General features: G+C 35.7%; 1 protein-coding gene across 1 annotated transcript in view; it reads left to right on the top strand.

Moving 5' to 3' along the window:
- The first annotated feature begins 854 nt into the window (after positions 1–854).
- LOC149796429 (uncharacterized) overlaps positions 855–19,749 on the top strand; it is a 35,208-nt gene continuing 16,313 nt past the window's right edge. The window contains exons 1-4 of the mRNA XM_089960224.1: positions 855–1,091; positions 8,787–9,010; positions 10,524–10,816; positions 12,680–12,735. Of these exons, the coding sequence (XP_089816350.1) occupies positions 8,822–9,010; positions 10,524–10,816; positions 12,680–12,735 (538 nt within the window). The 5' untranslated portion in view covers positions 855–1,091; positions 8,787–8,821. The remainder of the gene's footprint in view (positions 1,092–8,786; positions 9,011–10,523; positions 10,817–12,679; positions 12,736–19,749) is intronic.

The following is a 19,749-nucleotide window of genomic DNA, read 5'->3' on the forward strand; positions in this document are numbered from 1 at the left end:
AAAGTTGGTTTGGGGTGGGGGGAACCATTGTAACATCTAGTTACATATCTTCATACGCTGATGAACATTAGCGAATTCAATAATTCTTCCTTTAGTTGCATTTAAAATAATAATATTATATATATTCAGCTGCTTGCCTTAATCTTGAAATCAGATATTTCCTTGAATTACAAAAAAGCTGTCTCTTTTATTATACCCTCCTTTACCAAAGTTCATCATGGTTTATTTCCTTGCTTTAACAGGGAAATAAAAATCTTTTGTCTATTAAATTTGATGGATATTCAATTACACCGTAAAAACTTGAAATTGAGATTTAGATTTAACAGAACATTGTCACTATTTCAATTTCAAGAAATTTTTACAAAATGTTTTGCTAATTTCATTTTGCGTCTTTTTTTCGATGAAATGTTAGTTGCATACAAATACAAATTAGTAGATTATATCCAAGAGATTTCAAGTTATATATATATATATATATATATATATATATATATATATATATATATATATATATATATATATATATATATATATATATATACATATTTCCATCTCTGCCGAAAAGTTACAGAACATATTTATATACTTGCTTCACCGCCATTACCGTAGAAAGGAAAACATCAATTAATTTTAAAAGTAATATATTAAAAATGGCTCATAATCAATCCTTAACACTTATTGAACTTCTCGATTTCAAAAGCCTTTCACCGCAGGCTTGTAAGTGTTTAGATTTGATAAATGTCAACAAAACAGTTTGCACTTCAACTTACACCAGAAGATCAGATATATACCCATAGGACGTTGACTAAATAACTCCGAACAAACAATTTCTGACTGCGGCATTGAGGCAAGCAGTCTGGTCTGGTGTGATATGCTATGATATCACAACGAAACTTGAATGTGAAAGTAGAGTCGGTGTTGGAGCATTGTCCTAAACATGTTATAAAAGCTCCGCAGGATCAGTTCATTGTGCGAGAGCATTTAAAAATACGATACTCGAAATTTCAATGGTGAGTTATCTAATGAAGACGAAGAAATGCAATCGGATTATTGAAGCACGCTTGCACAGTTCTATTTATGGATTGTACTTGGTAAGTAATTCTTGAATAATCATAATGACTAATTCATCAGTATGTTTAAGTTTATAATATTTTACTTTTCACTTTCATAACAGACATACAAATAATATGGCTACTATATGGAGCATTAACTGTGTAAGTGGACAATCTCACACAATTCCTTCTATATCGCTTAAAATAGTGACGTAAAGCTTTGAAATACGAATGGACCGGATTTACGCAGGCCAACAACCGATAGACAATTTGAATCACTTCACTCTAGTCCAGCATGAGTAAAAGTGGGACGTGAAATTAATATCAACATCTTTAACCATAACTAACGCAGCTTGTGAGCGTAAGGGGGTGGTGTTAAAATACCTTTTGGAGAGAGCAGGTGAAAGTATCCCCTGTGTGTCTTGTGTGACACCAGAGTGCTTAATCTTCGATCTCTGTCTCTTGAAAGCGCTAAAAAGTGGTGCAAAAAGTATTTTAATTTATTTCACAACACGAATTAAAGCCTAACCATTTAAATTCATAAAGGGAATATTTATACGGCAATTGGTGTCTATACATGATTTACCAGTCCAATATCAAACGACATTTTTAAAAAACTTACATAGCCACACTGTTACACCAGAAAGAAAATAAAGTGAATAAGTCGCTGTCTTTCCTTTAAACATTAAAGTACCCGTCATATATGGTTTAAGTTGACTGAGAATCCAGTAACTGGGTCATTTGCATTTGACATTTACGGCCAATGCATGACTACATGCGAGACACACTCCCGATTCGAGCCTTTATAATAACGTACATATCAATATATTGACTTTGTTCCGTGTTCCCGAAGATAGTAATTAACGATCATTATACATCTTCTTTAGCCATGGATCCGGCATCTTAGACACGTGTGGTCAACATCTCGAAACCTTTACTATTGCAGATGATCATTAACGAACACGTCAATTTCACTCTACATCGCGTGCACAATAGACTTTAGAGAGCAGGCGCTTCGATCAGATAAAATCACGTGCTTTTTTCCGGTAGTGTAGTCACGAACTGTTTGTATACGTAACATGGCGATTGGAAAAATGGTTTGCCTCAATGCAGTCGGAACGACTTCTGTGTTATATATATTTAACTCGTATTGTGTGTTGACTTTTGTCCATGATTATATGTTAAGTATATTTGATTTGTATTGTGAGATTCACTGTTGTCCATAATTAAGGGTAGGAGTTTGGTTTACCTGACTAATGTTTTTCTGTTTCTGCAAAAAGGATATTACATAGCTAATGTTTGTCAATGATTTTAGATTATATTTGAAAATCACTATTATTTGAAGGTAAATATGTTTACTTGGTTCTGAGTTCAGGACGTTTGTATTCCCCTGGAGACATCCTGGTGTACCTGTTGTATGACATTTTCTTTACTAAAGTTTTATTAACAGACCTCATATTGTCGACAAGTTAAAATGCTTCAGATATGAACATTAGACCCTCACCCTGGTCCTCATATATTACTTAGGTATGTATATAAGGGAGAAGTAAACATAAATTATTTAATCCTGCCTTAACTTCTGAAGAATGGAACTTGTCTTTTAGTTGTGTTCAGTTTTAAATTCAGAGGATGTATGTATTTAAATTATTTACTGGAATTACAGAGTGCTTATTAAGACCTTTGGATTTAATCACTATTTTGGGATTATTGTGAATTCATTTAGAGACATTTTGCATTATATCATTGAGATACATCAAGACTGTTAGTACACTAACACTATTTCCACGCTATTGGTACATCAGCACTTTCAGGCTCGGAATTCTTTCAGAACACCGCAGGAATTTATTTGGAATACTCAATACTTTTGGACTTGTGTTATACCTTTTATTATTATTTGGAATATTATTCGCAATACCTAAGTTCTTTTTAGATTTTCATTTTGTATTTTAGGGAAATAATATTTGTTAAATTTTACAAAACTTGTTGGTTTTAACTCTTGTCTGTTAGTTAGTTGAAGACCATTTCTGTCACATGTTATTAAAAGAGATTGGTTGTAAAAAGTGTCCATTGTTATTATGTCTTAATTACTTCACTTACGTCACAACGATAATGACATGTCATCACAAAAAGCAAAGTAAGGATTGTTTTAATTTTATTGCAACCTAATTACAATTTTTAATTAAAAGTTGCAGGAATAACATTAAAAATTAAAAAAGTGTTTATTTCATGGTTGAAAAGTTTCGTTCACTGTGATTTTAAACGTCTGTCTTTTTCTCTTTTATTTGATAAGGTATTCTTCGCACACTCAGCCAGGTGTTCTCCGCCGAATCTTAGCAATTTGTCAAGTATTACTACGAATACTTTTGAGTCTCTTTAATAGTGCAAACTTATTTGAAGAGAGGAGAATGTACCAAACAACATCACTTACACTAGAAACTTGTTGGCCCTTAGTGTCTTTCAGCCAGATCTTTTTCATGATTGCTTGAGATCTTCGCCAAAGTGATTGTCCGGTGGACTGTAACGCTCAAGACAAGGTTTTGCCAAAATCAATTTTAGTCGCTGAAAGATTCGTCAGTGTACCTCAAAAAGAAAAAAATATAGAGTACATACATTCTTAATTGTAATATTTATGTTTATGTTTTGGACGGGTACATAAAATATATAATGGTAATATATGTTCTCGCTTTTGCACGATTCTCTTACAACTCGTCCGACGCTAACTCAATGAGTGCATCAAAGTGGGACACACTGTCCGCTTTTTGCATCAATACGTTCTTCCAACTCTAAAACACAATATAAAATATATTTTTATGTATACTTTATATTCTAATAGTGCTGATAGATTGCACTGTATAAATGGTGCATTTTTCCGACAGGAAAAAGCAAAAGAAATGAGTGACACGTATCAGTAACAATCAAAGTACATACTCTTACCATACTCTTTGTCGGCGTACATTTTCTATCATGGGTGAGTGGGGTTGGAAACAATGGCGGATTGTCGCTCACATGTATCAATGTCTCCTGTTAATATTTCTCCAGAGGTCTTAAGCAATGCATCGTAATGATGAACAAGTGTGTTGTTTTGTTTGGTTTTTTTTATTTAATAAGCAAGGTATTGTAAGACAGGTACACCAACTGGATGCTAAGATATATCATCACACTGGTGTAATGTGTTGTTATTGATTTTTCACCTCATTCTTTAGGGCACGTATTATAGGATGCGGCAAAAGAAATATAATACAAGAGAAACCTACTGAACGAAACCAGTTTGACATCGTACGGCCTCTCTATATCTTAGTGACGTAATAATGTTCCCAGTCTGCTCACGCGTTAGTCAACTTTGTACTGAATATGTTCTTCAGTGTTTTCAATGTTCTTCAAGTGTTTCGTAAATGTTTGAAAATAGTGTTTAAGGAACTGTGTCATTGCTCAAGTCAGATAGTTCTGTCATTAAAAGCATTCCGTGTATTAAAAACTGACAATCTGAAAACACGTTGTAAAGCGTGGCTACTAACATCATCTATGTTATCCCATACGTCGATGGTTTTCAATCCTGCACTCAGTGCATGCTGTTTTAACCCAATAGGCGAACTAGGCGACTGCCTAGGAGGCCAAGATTTGGGGGGAGGGGGGAAGGCGACGAAAAAAGTACATTGTCAGGTTATTCATTTATTATTATTAAATATGTAGACTAAATAATGAAATTAATAAATTATCAAACCGAACGTGTATTAATACTAATGAACAGTTTATAATAGGCGTGCCTCGAAGGGGGGGGGGGGCGCAAGATGTAAGGTTCGCATAGGGCGCAGTATACCCTTGCACCGGCCCTGACACATTGGTTCTCCTGATGATAGCAAACTTACTGCAAAAGCTAATAAGGAAAGTAGCAACGGATGAACTCTGATAATGTTCTTAATACACTCATGCAATTTTGAAGGGGCTTTTGTCTTCTGGGTAATACTCATCAGTGCCAAAGGAGTGACAATACGGTCATTTTGGCTAAAACTCGTCAGTACCAAAGGAGTGCCACCATTATATTTTCATGCTGCGATAACATGCCTACATTGTTTGCTTATTTTCATTTCTTTATCATATATATGTGTATCATCATGTAACCGAGTGAGGGCATTGGTCTGCTTTTTCATTTCTCTGTCACATATATGTGTAGCATCATTTAACCGAGTGAGGGCATTGATCTACTTTTTCATTTCGGTCTCATATATGGGTGCAATAATGAAACATAGTAAAGGAATTGGTCTACTTCTTTTTTCATTTTTCAGAGAGCTTCTTAGTTTGTACAATCACGTCTGAACAAAGCATTCATTGAAAATGTTGGCGTTGTCCTCGTGTTGGCTGAATAGAAGAGGACACTATATTTTCCAACGCCTAAAATGCGTGTTTCACTCTTGCACAGTGCGCAAGAAAATTTCTTCTGCAAAATCACATCCTGTGTCCAAATATATAATAAATAAATATATAAATTAATAAATAATGCAGTTTTTCGATTTTTTCGAAACTAGTTCGATGTGATAAAACAAATGGTTTTAGAAGTGTTATGTTTGGACTTAAAAGCTGTCACATACGATGCCTAATGTCGCTGTACATCTCGTGGACCGAGATCAGGTACGAGATTTAAAAATTACTGAAAAGTTGGAATTGGAAGACGGCTTGGATAGCTGATTACGTGAGGCTATTTGGCGAAGGATAGTTGTCTGGAAATAAAATACGATAATCAAACAATATGTAATAACATTATATTTTCCTTCCTACGTGGAGGAGAACCCTTGAAAACACCTGTCAACAAAAATGCTGCCATTGCTTTCTTTCTTCGCACATAATATATGTGCAGTCACGCTCTGTTCCTGGAAATTAATAGGAATACCTAAATAATACAACAATTTCCAAGCCAGAGGAAACTCGATCTATTTACATGTTTCATAAAGCGCTTAATTTGCTCTACACTTGAAGAAACCTTCTTAATCGTGGATATAAGGTTCTTCCCTCTGCTATTTCTGTTCGTCATTTTTATGGCATACTTTGCGTATGCTTTTATGGGTCTATTTTTAACCCTCCATTAATATCGTTTTGATGAGGATGGCGATGTAGAACAGGCAGCAGCAACGTACGGGAGTAGTGGTAGCATATTGTGGTAAGGTGATAGTGGCGGTGGTTGTATTGTTCTTTCTCAGTATCAATGCAACGACGATACTAGTAAACATTTTTCTTATTGTAGACCATGAGGGTTTGGGAGTAAAACGTGCACTGTACAATGTCGACATTTCAATGGTGTCAGACGATTTGTATGATATTTTAGCCACGCCACCTGCTCTGCACATCAGGGTGTATACTATTGGTAACAAATCGAAGGATAAACATAAACGCTGTTCACGAGTATAGTAAACACTTCAGTAAAGGTATACACAGATATTTATTTCAAGAAAAAGTGGACTGTTAAGAAACTGGTCATCAGGTATAATTATGTCCTTGCACTCTGCAGCGACTTTAAAATATACGTGTTAATACGGGTTTGGGATGACATGTAGAAATTAAAGATTCGTCATTTTACAATCTGTATACGCAATACAAATTTGACCAAATTTTTACATCACTATTTAATCAATCTCCCTGAGCGTCTTGACATTTTTGAGGAAAAGAACTCAGTATTACCTTGAGAACGGATTCTAGTGTATAAAAGTGGTCGGTGCTACATAAAAATATAATAAACTTGATGACTGCATGAGCGATAACAACTAAGCTTTCATCTCAGTCGAATCAGAGATTATTTCCAAGTACACGCATTTAAAAATTCGCATTGCTTGGGGTGATGAAACTGCTAAGGAGTATACTTTGTCTATAACTCCATTCCCCTGTTAGTCCAAAACTTTACTCATTCATATTATTATTAAACAGTGTGCTCTCAGATTTGAGTTGTATGTAGTTATCAACCTACTTTCTGATCTTGCTGGTATAGCCTGGCTACGTGGTGAAGCATGAATTCGTGATGTCTGCCATTCTCAAACATCGAAATCGCACGTGCCACTCCTGCACAGATTATATCGTGTTGAAAGACAGAAAAAGATGAAATCATAACAAGAACCGTGGGATATAATTTATGTACTTCGTATTTAATCAGGTGGGAGTAACAATCAAACCACTGGGCCCAAACTCTTCCCCAACTGCTTAAGCCAATGCTTTACACAGTGTATGATCCCTATATTGTTATAAAGTGTCAGAAAGAAGCAGAAGAAACTAAGTGCAATGTGACCGACATACTTTTAACAAAGTCTGTTAATTTTGGTGTTAAATTCCACACACATTATAACAAATACTAGCAGTCTCTACCCCATAAGCTATCACAAAACCCACCTACATCAGGTTTAAATTTGGGTCGAGAAATGCTCGTAAAGCAGTCACATATACTTCGGAATTACATTCACCTAGTCCTTATATACGAGAACAATTCTTAAGCGTAACAATGCTAGGAATTCCGAATAATCCACGATATGCCGTCACCTACGGTTAAAGTTCACGAATTCCTATATACTTTGTACAAAGCCTACGTGAAATCTGCAGCGTAAAATCTACTTAAGAGGCGATATTTAATGAAGTATGGGTTGCCCCAGCCGTTCTTTGTACATTTCTATCCATATTTATCGTTACTATTACGTATGATAAATTCCAACACATATTCTCCACGACCTTGAAAACTGAACAGAATACTGCCGATATTTAACACAGCAAGCCAAATTATCATCACTGACCATGAACTTTATGCCGATATATAACACAGGGAGCCAAATTATCATCACTGACCATGAACCTTATGCTGATATTTAACACAGGGAGCCAGATTATCATCACTGACCATGAACCTTATGCCGATATTTAACACAGGGAGCCAGATTATCATCACTGACCATGAACCTTATGCTGATATTTAACACAGGGAACCAGGTTATCATCACTGACCACGAACCTTATGCCGATATTTAACACAGGGAGCCAGATTTCGCAATGAAAACATATCAGAATTTTGCTCAAACCTTCACCATGATAACTATTTACAAGCGGGGATGTCTGACAAGATTGTCTCATTGACAATGTGCATAGAGTCTACAACTTAAGTTTGTCTTCTTTCATTCTCTTCAATTTATAGGGATTTTCGGTTGGCATCTACTACCTTGCTAAACTAATTCATACAAGCTACTGAAAAACATAGGCTTGCACAAGTTGAGATTCTCAGTCAGTATCATAACGAAACATCCGTCAAATGTTTAACTGCATTAAGGTTAGTCTTTAAACAAAATTGTATAACTTTTAAGCATGTCTGATTGCTTACATAAATATTTATATTATTATTTATAGTCTGTAAAATAGCTCCAATGATCTACTGTTTCTTATTATGTAATGAAATTCTTACTATAAATAAAAATTGTCTTCAATCTATTGTCTTCGACATGTATTTGTTTCCACGATGAAATCTCCTCCTTCTGCTTATAACGTTTCATCCCACAATTTCATGAAGCACATTTGAGTCAACGATCTACATTTTATCTAAATACTTAATAAATAGAACAGTCGGATTATCCCGATTTCGAAAAGTTGCCAAAACACATAAGAAGATCCAAAATTATTCCTAAAAGAAACAGGTTTGTATTGTACATAGAAGAATCAAATCATCACATTAGCGGTTTCACCCAGACATTTAAAATTGTTCCTTCTATTTTGCAGATTCCGATGTATACATATAATCCGATCCTAGCGCTATGAGAGTGACGTCAATGCTTCCAGGTGATACAACGTACCTCCCTCAGAAAGTTGTAGAAGTATCCAGGGAGACCCTCAGAAATTTCCCACACTCGAAAAAGGTGGGCAACTACCTGCTTGGGAAAACTCTGGGAGAGGGATCCTTCGCTAAAGTGAAAGAAGCCCTTCATATCCCCACTGGAGAAAAGGCAAGGGCGACTAACCCACCTCTCTCTCTCTCTCTCTCTCTCTCTCTCTCTTATTGCTATTATTTTATACATTTTTCTATGTTTTGCTTTGTTTACTACTTGTTCAAGAAAACATAATAGGATAAATATGTGTATATGGGTGTAAAGGTGGGAAAATAACGTGTTTTTTTAATTGGAGTGTTTTATCGGTGCAATATATGGTCATGTATTCGATATACTGCAGAAATCATGTTTCCTTTACGATAGTAAGCTTCGTTTTTTAATGTTATGTTTGACTAATTCATTCAAAACGACAAAGTCGCTGTCAACAGTGACTGAAGAAAAGGATGAAAAAACCAACAGATGCCTGTAAAAAAAAAAAAAAAAAAAAAAAAAAAAAAAAACAGTGTCACTCTAGAATAGACCAAACAAAATTACCCCTGGTAACATTCTTTATACAGTTAACATTATGGACATCTTGAACTGTGTTACCTAACAGAGATGAATTCACATTAATTTTTCCCATACCACTATAGTGGCTTTCTCCTTATCAAATAGAATTTTTTTTAATTGTTGTAAAGTTTTATGTTATGTTGTAGATCTCACAGATTTTATTGTTTCACGCAGGGGTGTTGAAAAATTGGTTTTAGATAGATAGAACGATAGAAATGAAGAATATATACTAGTATATGATTCATAGAACACCTGAAAATCTTCTTCCACTTCATGTTTTGACATAAATGTATAAGATTTATGATTAATAAACACTGTACTGACCTTTCTTGACAGACGCCCGTCATTGAAACAAAATACGCTTCTTCTCCCCATAATTTTCATCACAAGTGGCGTAAATAATGTTAATACCTGGGTTTCACAATGCCGAATGGTACATGTAGGTCAAACCGAAAAACGAGACATTAACAAACACCGTGATTCATTTGCATTAGTACATTAAAATTCAATAGAATATTTATTTACCCATTCAATTCATTTTCGGAGTTTTGTAAACTACAAGAGGTATCTTTACTATAGAAGATCTTCTCAAACAAAAATGTTTTGAACAATATTATGAACCTAATAGATCTGTCTTACAATACTGATACAACTAATAATGATATTATATCAATAATGAAGAAATAATGCCCATGAGGAAATTAACCCAAGAGCGTCAAAAATAATCCATAATTAGGCCATCTACTATGCACGCCTGTAATTATTAGGCCTGATTGCATATTGAAAGTAGTAATGAAAATGTAACTTTTAATTTATCATATATGAGCACATTTCATTAAACTTTGCAGTTGTCTTCTTATCTTCGTCGTGTATACGCATTTGTGTGTAGGTGTGGCGGTGGGTGTGTGAGGGGTATTGAAAAATAAGTTCACAATAGATCAATAATTATCGGCAAATATTTAATAGATTTTCTTTTTATACTATATTCATAACATTCTTTTAAATGTCACCGTTTATTTACCTCGAATTGTATGCCTCTTTCTGTTAGATTTTAATAATGCACTGCTATCTGTCTTGTCAGGTTGCAGTGAAGATAATCGATAAGAAAAGAGTGAAAGATGACTCCTATTTGCGGAAGAATCTACGAAGGGAAGGGAAGATTCTCCAGGTAATTCGACATCCCCACATCATCCAGCTCCTCGAGATCATGGAGACTGAGAACAGCTATTATCTTGTCACGGAATTATGCACAGAAGGCGATATGGTGGACTATATTTCGCAGCGGAAGATGCTGCCGGAAGACGAAGTGAGGAAGTACATCCGGCAAATTGTGTCAGCGATTGATTATATACATCGGCTGAGTATATTACACAGGTATGTATGTATGTATGTATGTAACGTAGTTATGTAGGTACGTGTGTGTGTGTGTGTATATATATATATATATATATATATATATATATATATATATATATATATATATATATGAAAATCTACCGTTTGCATCCAATTCAATGTAAAGCAAGCGTTCGAAATTAGTGAAATGTTGCAAAAACAATGGACGAAAATATTATTAACATTTAAACACTGGCATTGCTTTTACGGGGAGAGAGAGAGAGAGAAAGAAAAAGAGAGAAACAGAGACAGAGATGTATGCTGACGCAGAATTACTCGCGCCATGCTAGATTCCGAAGCAACAGATGCACCGCCATTCATGTTTTTGTTTCTTTGTTGGCTCGGTGGTTGGTTAGTTTTTCAAGGAAAGCGTCTATACCAACAGGGCCAGATAAGGGAGGGGGATCCGGACTCAATTCATTCACCCCCTCCGCAACCAAAAACAATGCGTGAACACACACAAACGTACAGTCGCTTGTCACTTGAAAGTTGGCCATGGCGTTATTTTTGGGCACCTTTATTGGGTGTTTTGCACATATTGAGTAAATAGACACATACACTTTTCCTTTGGTACCCTTAGGAGGAAACTAATGACCAGTTTGAATTTTAGGATTTAAACAAAATAATACTTGACCTGATCCGGCCCAGCCAAAGTAGGTACGTTGATTTGAATGAAAAATTTTTATGTGTGAACAGACTGTTGGAGGAATTTATCGTTCACTGATCGAACGTTGAAGGTTTAAGAATATTTACACTGAAGTAAACAAAACCGGAATCTTCATTGAATGAGGGAAAGAGATAACAATATGACGCTTTACCCGCACGCTCCGAAGCCGATACTCTTCTCCTGATAGCAATCAACAGCATTAAATCCAAACAACGAATTACATCGACTTATATCACTACCATACACCTGTCTATTGGATTTTCATCGGAGATGGGGGATTATATCGGATTTCTGTTGAATCTCTTTTTATGTTAGAGAAAGGATTTGAAAAGAAAACATTTTTTCCCTTTGTATTTCAAATCAATACTCCAATTCCTAATCTGACTCAACAGCTAAAAGAAAAACCTAGTTCGTTCAAAATATGATATCATATAAAAAGTCTTAATTATGTTTATAGATTTTAACTTTATGAAAGCATAAAGATTTTAATGTGAACAGCATGAACATTAAAAATACAAAAGCACGCCCGTTACTAATGAAGAGCTTTCGATAATAACTTAAGTTGTTGGGGATCAACACAATATAGTATACATGATGTTTCAACTTAATTTCTTTAATTCCATAATTAACCTTTGACCTTAAACCGTGCCAATCATTTTCTGATTTGGAAGTAAAGATTGACGAAAAATTCCTTCGCGGATTCACTTTTCATTCATCAAGTGAATGGTTTTATTACACTTTGCAAAAATGTGCAAAAATTTACTTAAGTGCGTGCAAATTATTTTAATTAATTTAAAATCTATTTTGAAAGGTAAACATGTATATATAAAAAATGCAATAATGATTTTCTGTTGTTTTTGTTCTGTATGTATGTATGTTTTTTACGTGATTGTTTTGTTTATTGTTTGTTTCGTCGTTTGTCAGCCTAAACAGGAATCATGAAACTCTCAATAGAATGTAATAAACAACAACTGTCAATCAAACTCATATTTTCAAAGCTTTGTGTCATTTACCTGCATCTTGTGCGAATAGGAACTGATAATGACCACGTTAAGAATAGACTAATTAACCCCATCACTTGTAATTTTGTTGGCAAAATCAGTACTAATAATGACGATCGTTGTCATACCAATCCATGGAATGGTGTTAAATGTTCAAAAACTATTTGTTTTCAGAGATCTCAAGATCGAAAATCTGCTACTAGATTCAAATCACGACATCAAGATAATCGGTAAGTATAGAGTGTTTTTATATTTCATCAATCCCGAAGATAAATGTACAGGCGAAATCAAGTCTTAATTATTTCCTCGAGATTTTTAAAAATACGATTCTTGTTACAATCATTCCTCTCAGGGTACTTTGGAGTCACTATGTTATAGAGTCACGTGATCTTGCATTTGTGCTATTGAAAAGGAATTTTTAAGCCAATTAGCCTCAAGTGATATTGTCAGTTTCTATTTTTCAATCTACATATTCTTTAAATATTTTAAACCTGTTCTTTATTTTTCACCACAGTAATAATTCCATATTTTTTCCGTACTTAACGCATTCAAGATCATGCTTAACGGAACTTCTTCATATAGCCTTAGGGGTCGTCCATTAATTATGTCAACAAAATAAAGGGGGAGGGGGTTTGAAGAAGTTTGACAATTGTTGACATGGGGCGGGGGGGGGGAGTTCAAGATAAATTGACGTCAACAATGTTACCTCTATGTTGCTTCACAAGTCATGTTGAAGAAGCATGTTCAACAGCACCGACAACGCGATCTTGGGCCTAGGCAATTACCACATGCTCCTCAACCGCAAAGAATTCAGCCAGTACGAGTGGCTGCCAAAAGACAGAGAGAGCTGATGGCAATTATTGCTCATGGAGAGATGTTAAGCGCAGAATGGTTAGACGAAGATGATGTTGACTTGTCGGGTGTATCGGTTCCACAAGAAATTAATGAATCAGCCACTATGCCCATTATAACAATTGAGTAACATTTGACTTCCCCATGGGACGATGATAGAAGCTAGAATATAAATTCTCGATTTTTTCATGAATTCAAAGTGTTATAGTCAATTTGAAATCTGTTAAACAAGTATAAAAAAAATGTATTAAAATTTATTTGTAGACCTTTTAATTTCCATAATTCTATTTTTAGCATAAAAGCCAGCCGTATAAAATATTGTTAGTTTGTAGGGGGGGGTAAAATTTTATTAGGGGGGTCACTGAAAGTTTGACAGTTGTTGACAAGGCGGGGAGGGGGTTAAAAAAATTGCCTAAAAATTGTTGACATAATTAATGGACGTCCCGTTAGTAGATTGGAAATACTGTTTCTAGTCCACTTGTAAAATGCATGAAATCAGCTTGATAGTACTGTATTTAAAAAGCGTGCTTCTGAATCACACGAGTATGAGATTTCTTAACCCCTTGTACATTTATGAACAAAAATCCACTGTAGAGTGTTTAACAAAGTCGGTATTTTTACCCACATGCAGGGCCGTGCAGAGGCCGAGATACCCGAGCAATTTGCTCGGGGCCCCGCCCCCCAGAGGGGCCCCCACACGGAGTTAAACACTGCCTGCCGAATTTTTTTTTTTTTTTAAAGAGAACCAGTCATAACATACACTACGGCACGAGGTAGCTAATGACAATGTGAGACAGGAAAACAGAAAAAAAAAGAAAAAAGGAAGTAGGATGACGGGTTGAATCATCCTGCTATATAGTTTCTACCGGTAATGCGACTCACTTGACTGACGTGAGTTTTATATGACTTCGTCAGTTCGTCACTTTCTCTTGGTCTGAAACGTCAGTCGTCAGGCATATATTTTGCATGAAAACGATATGTGAGCGGTGATCTGCCGATGTCTTCCAAATTGAAAATAATTCACGTGTACTGTATTTAAAAACGGAAATATGGAGCTACTGCTGAGAAATGAGTGTTTTGGTTGAAGTTTCAGCAGTACTACAGTAGTACTCAGCAAGTACTGCATTTCAGTACGTTACGTTTCTAGTTGGAAGATATACCCCTGAAGTCATCAAAGCATTGCATAGTACGTGGAAAGAACTGAAATGAAACGCACATATCCATCAAGTGTGTCAAAGCTAAATATCAGCAAAGCAAAAAAGCAGCTCTGCAAAAAGGGAGGCAAACCTTTTTGGATGTTGGATTTACGACGACTCCCAAGACCTCAGATGCCCCTTCCAGTAGTTCATCAACTCAGAAAACAGATGACCCTGACATCCAATCTTTTGTTCCAGCAGCTATAGAGAGTTTAAAAGCTGATACCACTGGTCATGACTTAGGAAGTTCAGCAAAAAGCCAAATTGCAGGTGCATCTGTTACTGGAAATAGTGCTGACAGTGACAGTACAAGTGCACCAGCCATTTTTGAGGACAGTCAAATCATGGAAATTTGTGAGAATGATAATACTTCTGCAAGGTCAACTGGAGCAGTTTTGTTGCAGCCATTTGACATTGAAGAATTTGAAACTGAACATTCTTACCCACTCAGCTGGAAAATTTTGTCAAGGCTGGTCACATTTCCTTTCCACTGGAGCTGCCAAAAGATATTGGAAATCACATATTTCCAATGTCTGTTTTGAAAGGTAAAATGCCAAATTGGGAACCATTTTCGCGAGATTGGCTTGTATTTAGCCGAGCAAAGATGGCACTATTTTGTTTGCCATGTCGATTATTTTCACCTGAAAGTCAGGTTCAACGCTTGACTTCATCACTTGCAATGACGGAAGAATGGGAACCTGGAAAGAAATGGAAGAAGCTTATCAATCGTATTCCTGAGCATGAGCATTCAAAAGCCCATAAACAGTGATACATTCAGTGGCGTGAATTAGAAGTTCGAGTGAAGAATGATCGGTCAATTGAATATTTTCTGGATCGCCAAATCCTCACCGAAGCAGCTACATGGAGAAAAATTCAGGAACGAATCTTGGATGTAGTTCTGTTTCTTGGTGAACGTGGATTGGCTTTTCGCGGAAAGTCAGACATAATTGGAGATCCTCATAATGGAAATTTCTTAGGATTGCTAGAACTGATTTCGCATTATGATCCAATTCTCAAGGAACATGTGATGAGAGTTAAACGGTCACAGGATAAAGGGGCAAAGGCTTCAAGCGCATTATCTCTCAAATCATTCTCAAAATGAATTCATTGGACTTTGTACTGCTGAAGTTCGGAGACGAATCGTAGAAGAGTGTGAATCTGCAAAGTATTTTTCAATTATGATTGATGCCACCCCTGATGTGAGTCATACTGAACAAACTACTTTTGTCATACGATACGTACATGAAGAACTTGGAAAATTTTCCATCGAAGAGCGGTTTTTGATCTTTGCAGATTGTGCAAAAAAGACTGGATCTGATATTGCAAGATTAGTCCTGGAGACTTTGGAAACTTTGAAAATTCGCTTTGGGGACTGTCGTGGCCAAGGCTATGACAATGGGGCCAACACGTCAGGACAGTACAAAGGTGTTCAAGCAGTTTTCCTAAAGAAGAACCCACTTTCTATATTCTCACTATGTGGCTGTCATTCATTGCATTTGTGTGGACTGAATGCTGCCTCAAGCTGCACAGATGCTGAGACCTTCTTTGGAATTGTTCAAACTGTGTATACCATATTCTCTGCTAGTCCACAACGCTGCGAAATATTACAAAAGAAGCTGCATAGTGTGTCTCTGCATGGGCAATCTGGGACTCGATGGACTGAGAGACATGATAGCATTCGCCCCTTCTTTAATTACTTGTGTGGAATCATTGCCTCTTTGGAAGAAGTTCAGAGCTTGAATCTGACTGCAAAAACACGAACTGATGTGAAAGGTGCCATAAAATATATGAACTCCTTCAAATGTGTTCTCATGGCAGGCATTTGGATGGAAGTCCTCACATTGATTGATTGCTGCAACCAGGTCATTCAGGCAAGAAAGGCAACTATTGATGTCGAGGTGTAAAATATTGAGGCATTGATCAGTCAACTCAAATCTGTTCGGGATGACTGGAAAACAATTTTGAAAGAAGCCACAATAGTGGCAGTGTCTGCAAAAATCAGTTCTGAATTTTCAATCCATCGGAAAGTGAAGCGTAAACAGTTTGCTGGAGAACAAGTTGAAGGGGATGAATATATCACAGATTCAGTCGAATCGAGCGGAGGGTTGTGGTCACCGTTGCACTCATTGTGTTCATTTATATAACCAATAAGGTGATTTCATGTTGTCAGAGATTTCGCCGTACTTTATTGACTGAACGTCAGACTCCTGTGCTTTACCACACGTGGATTAGGCTTTCATTAACAACGGTTGATTTAAATACATATACAGTTTTTGTTAAATATCTTTTAAAGCGTTTCATCCTCATTTTGTTCTTGAACAAAGCTGGCACAGTTAAATAATATAATTTATTATCTTTCCTTTTGTAATTTTCTCAGAAGTTTTGTTAAACGTTTGAAAATATTTGGAAAAAGTAACTTCTGCACAGTAAATCGTAACTAACGGATTATACGATTTATCTCCCTTTGACCACTTCCTATCAGCATAATTTCAATATAAACAAAATTCTTGTAACGCAGTAACCAGCAGTCAGGCAAACATACGATCAATGTGTGGTTGAGAAATCCAATTTATAAACACGATTCTATCGCTGTGGTTTCATAAATTTCAATGAATTTGAAGTTTGCTGAATCAGTCATCCTTATCTTCTGCTTTATGTGGTGACTAACAACAGTTGTTGGCGTCCAGAAATGATAATGATGATGATAACTGGAGTTACCAAATTCAAAAACCTTAAGATCTGAAACGACAATTTCAATCTAGATATCCGCAACTTAAACCTTAAAGAAATGTTTTAAATAACCGCAACCCGCTGCTACTAACGGGAATTCGGGTGCTTGTATAATGTTCAAAGACGTATACTAGTATGAACGACACAAGGAAAACACCATATCAGAACGCGAATACACAAATCGAATTGACGCTAATGTTGCGTGATCCCTAAAAATTATCCTAAGGAAATATTGTGAATATGCGGAAAATTGCAACTTTAAGAACTAGCATTACGTTCTTGCATTTGAATACAAGTTATACATAAGAAATGTTATGGCTTTATGCGACGTAATAAATATTTTATCGAATTTATATTTAAGATTTATATTAAGGTAGTTTGTGTGGATTAATTAATTTTTGGTGTCGAATTTACAACACGTTGGTCAGTGCCGAAATAATTCGTCGCCTCGAATATTTTTCAAAACAGAAAGTCAGTACCGAGACGTATGTATGTATGAATGTATGTATGTATGTATGTATAGCTTTTTTAATCGCACATCAGCACAAATATGGTGATACATTGCTAAGCAGCGTAAATGGTACCGGTAAAATGCTTGTCAAATCTACTAAAAGTAAATTTGACCCATGAGCCAAAACGGTAAAGATGTTGCAAAAACTCACCAAATGCATAGCAAGTAATAATATGGGTAAAATGTTAAAGTTCTCAGATTTCAGTGTCAGATTTTTCTATTTATAACTGCACTTTTTAACCAAAGAATGCCCACAGTGTTTCAGTTCAACATCATAACGAGATAGAAAGAAGATAAATTCGCATTTTCCTCTCGCATGAAGTCTGCAGTGATGTTCGACACAGAGAAATCTTAATCTTATCTTAATACAAGAATGCTAGGAATATCTGGTCTCTCAAGTTACCTATTACAATCGCTCAAAGAACTTACAAAGTGAGTTACGGCAGGAATTTCTTAAAACGACAGTTATCACTGTCCAAATAAACGTTTGCATTTTCTGGTATTCTTACTCGATATACGTAAGTTTTATTTAAAATGACATCATCATGACCTTGATAAAGTATTTATATTAATTGTTCAATGTATCAGAAATGAACGTTCCTTTAAAAAAAAGTCATTGAATAAGTAAATAATGCATGAAAGAAATGAGATTAATTTTCTGTATTTTGAGTGTATTCCATTGGACAAGAAGTGCAATCGAAAACTTGTTCTGAGATAAATGTCGTTATTAGATTGTTGACAAATCCTTCTATAAGAGGAAATTTTGAAAGAAACATAACACGGTGAACATTTTTTAAACTTTAAATACTATGTACTTAACCAACAAATATACGAATGAACCCAAATACTAAGCAACTAACTATAAATTAATGTACAAACTATGTAACTAACCTAACCAATCAATCAATCAATCAGTCAATTGTTGTTTTGTTGTTCGTCTTTCGAGTTCGACGATAACCATGACATCACTTGTTGATTTACTTTCTGTGAGTGACTGATCAGACAAATATGTGCTCTGACTCGTCTGTGGTACACTTGACATGAGCTATTGCTTGGGTTTGGTTGAACAATAGAGGATGTGCTGCAGTTCTGAGATTTACGATGCTCGCTCTTTTGCACTGCCTTTGCAGTTCTCCTGTGTTCAATGTATGCAGTTCCAGTATAGACGAGTCTCTGCCAGGTGGAGAGATCCTGTGCAAGAACATACGAAGACTATGGATCAGTGTTTAAGTTTTTCAAAAATGACTTGAGAGACTCTTTAGCCCACATTCAGCTCGAGGTGAACTTTTCCACTGCTAGGAGGTTTTGGTCATTTACTGTTAGATGTTCTATGTAAGACTTTCCCGATGCAGGTTGGTGCATCGCTTCTGTCTTCTTGATAATAATTGTGAGATCGAAATTGTTGCAAGCGGAAGAAAAAAAGGTCCATAATATGTTACATGTCAGACTCGGATCAAGTATTCAGGGAACAGTCATCAGCAAATAGGAGACTAAGAACAGTCACTTTCTGTAAATTCATCTTCGCCTGTAGTCTCCTCAGATTTATGAGCTTGCCGTCGGTCCAGTGTCTGATGTCGATCCCAGTGTCATAGACATGGAAGGCATCAGTACAAGAGGCAGAGAGCATCATGACGAAAAGAGTTGGGGCCAATATACAACCTTTGTTTGACATGCTGTAATTTTCAGTCACGTACATGGAAGAAAGAACTTGATAAGTAAATACCAAATGTACAACTTATTGTCTTATTATTTTATTCACTCATTACAAGACAATTAATTTATGCAAAACAACTGTGAGAACAGTTTTGTATTTAAACCTTAAAGGAAAAGAAAATAATTGCCTTATTTTGTCAACAAAAGTAAAATATACGGTCACAAAGAGACATATAGTCTTGGTCTGTTTTTATAATAATCACCTCAATGAAGGGTCCGGACTTGCACAAATAAATGATTAA

Source organism: Sinohyriopsis cumingii, chromosome 6 (genome assembly GCF_028554795.1).
Source record: "Sinohyriopsis cumingii isolate HCF-2022 chromosome 6, ASM2855479v2, whole genome shotgun sequence".
Classification (NCBI taxonomy): Eukaryota; Metazoa; Mollusca; class Bivalvia; order Unionida; family Unionidae; genus Sinohyriopsis; species Sinohyriopsis cumingii.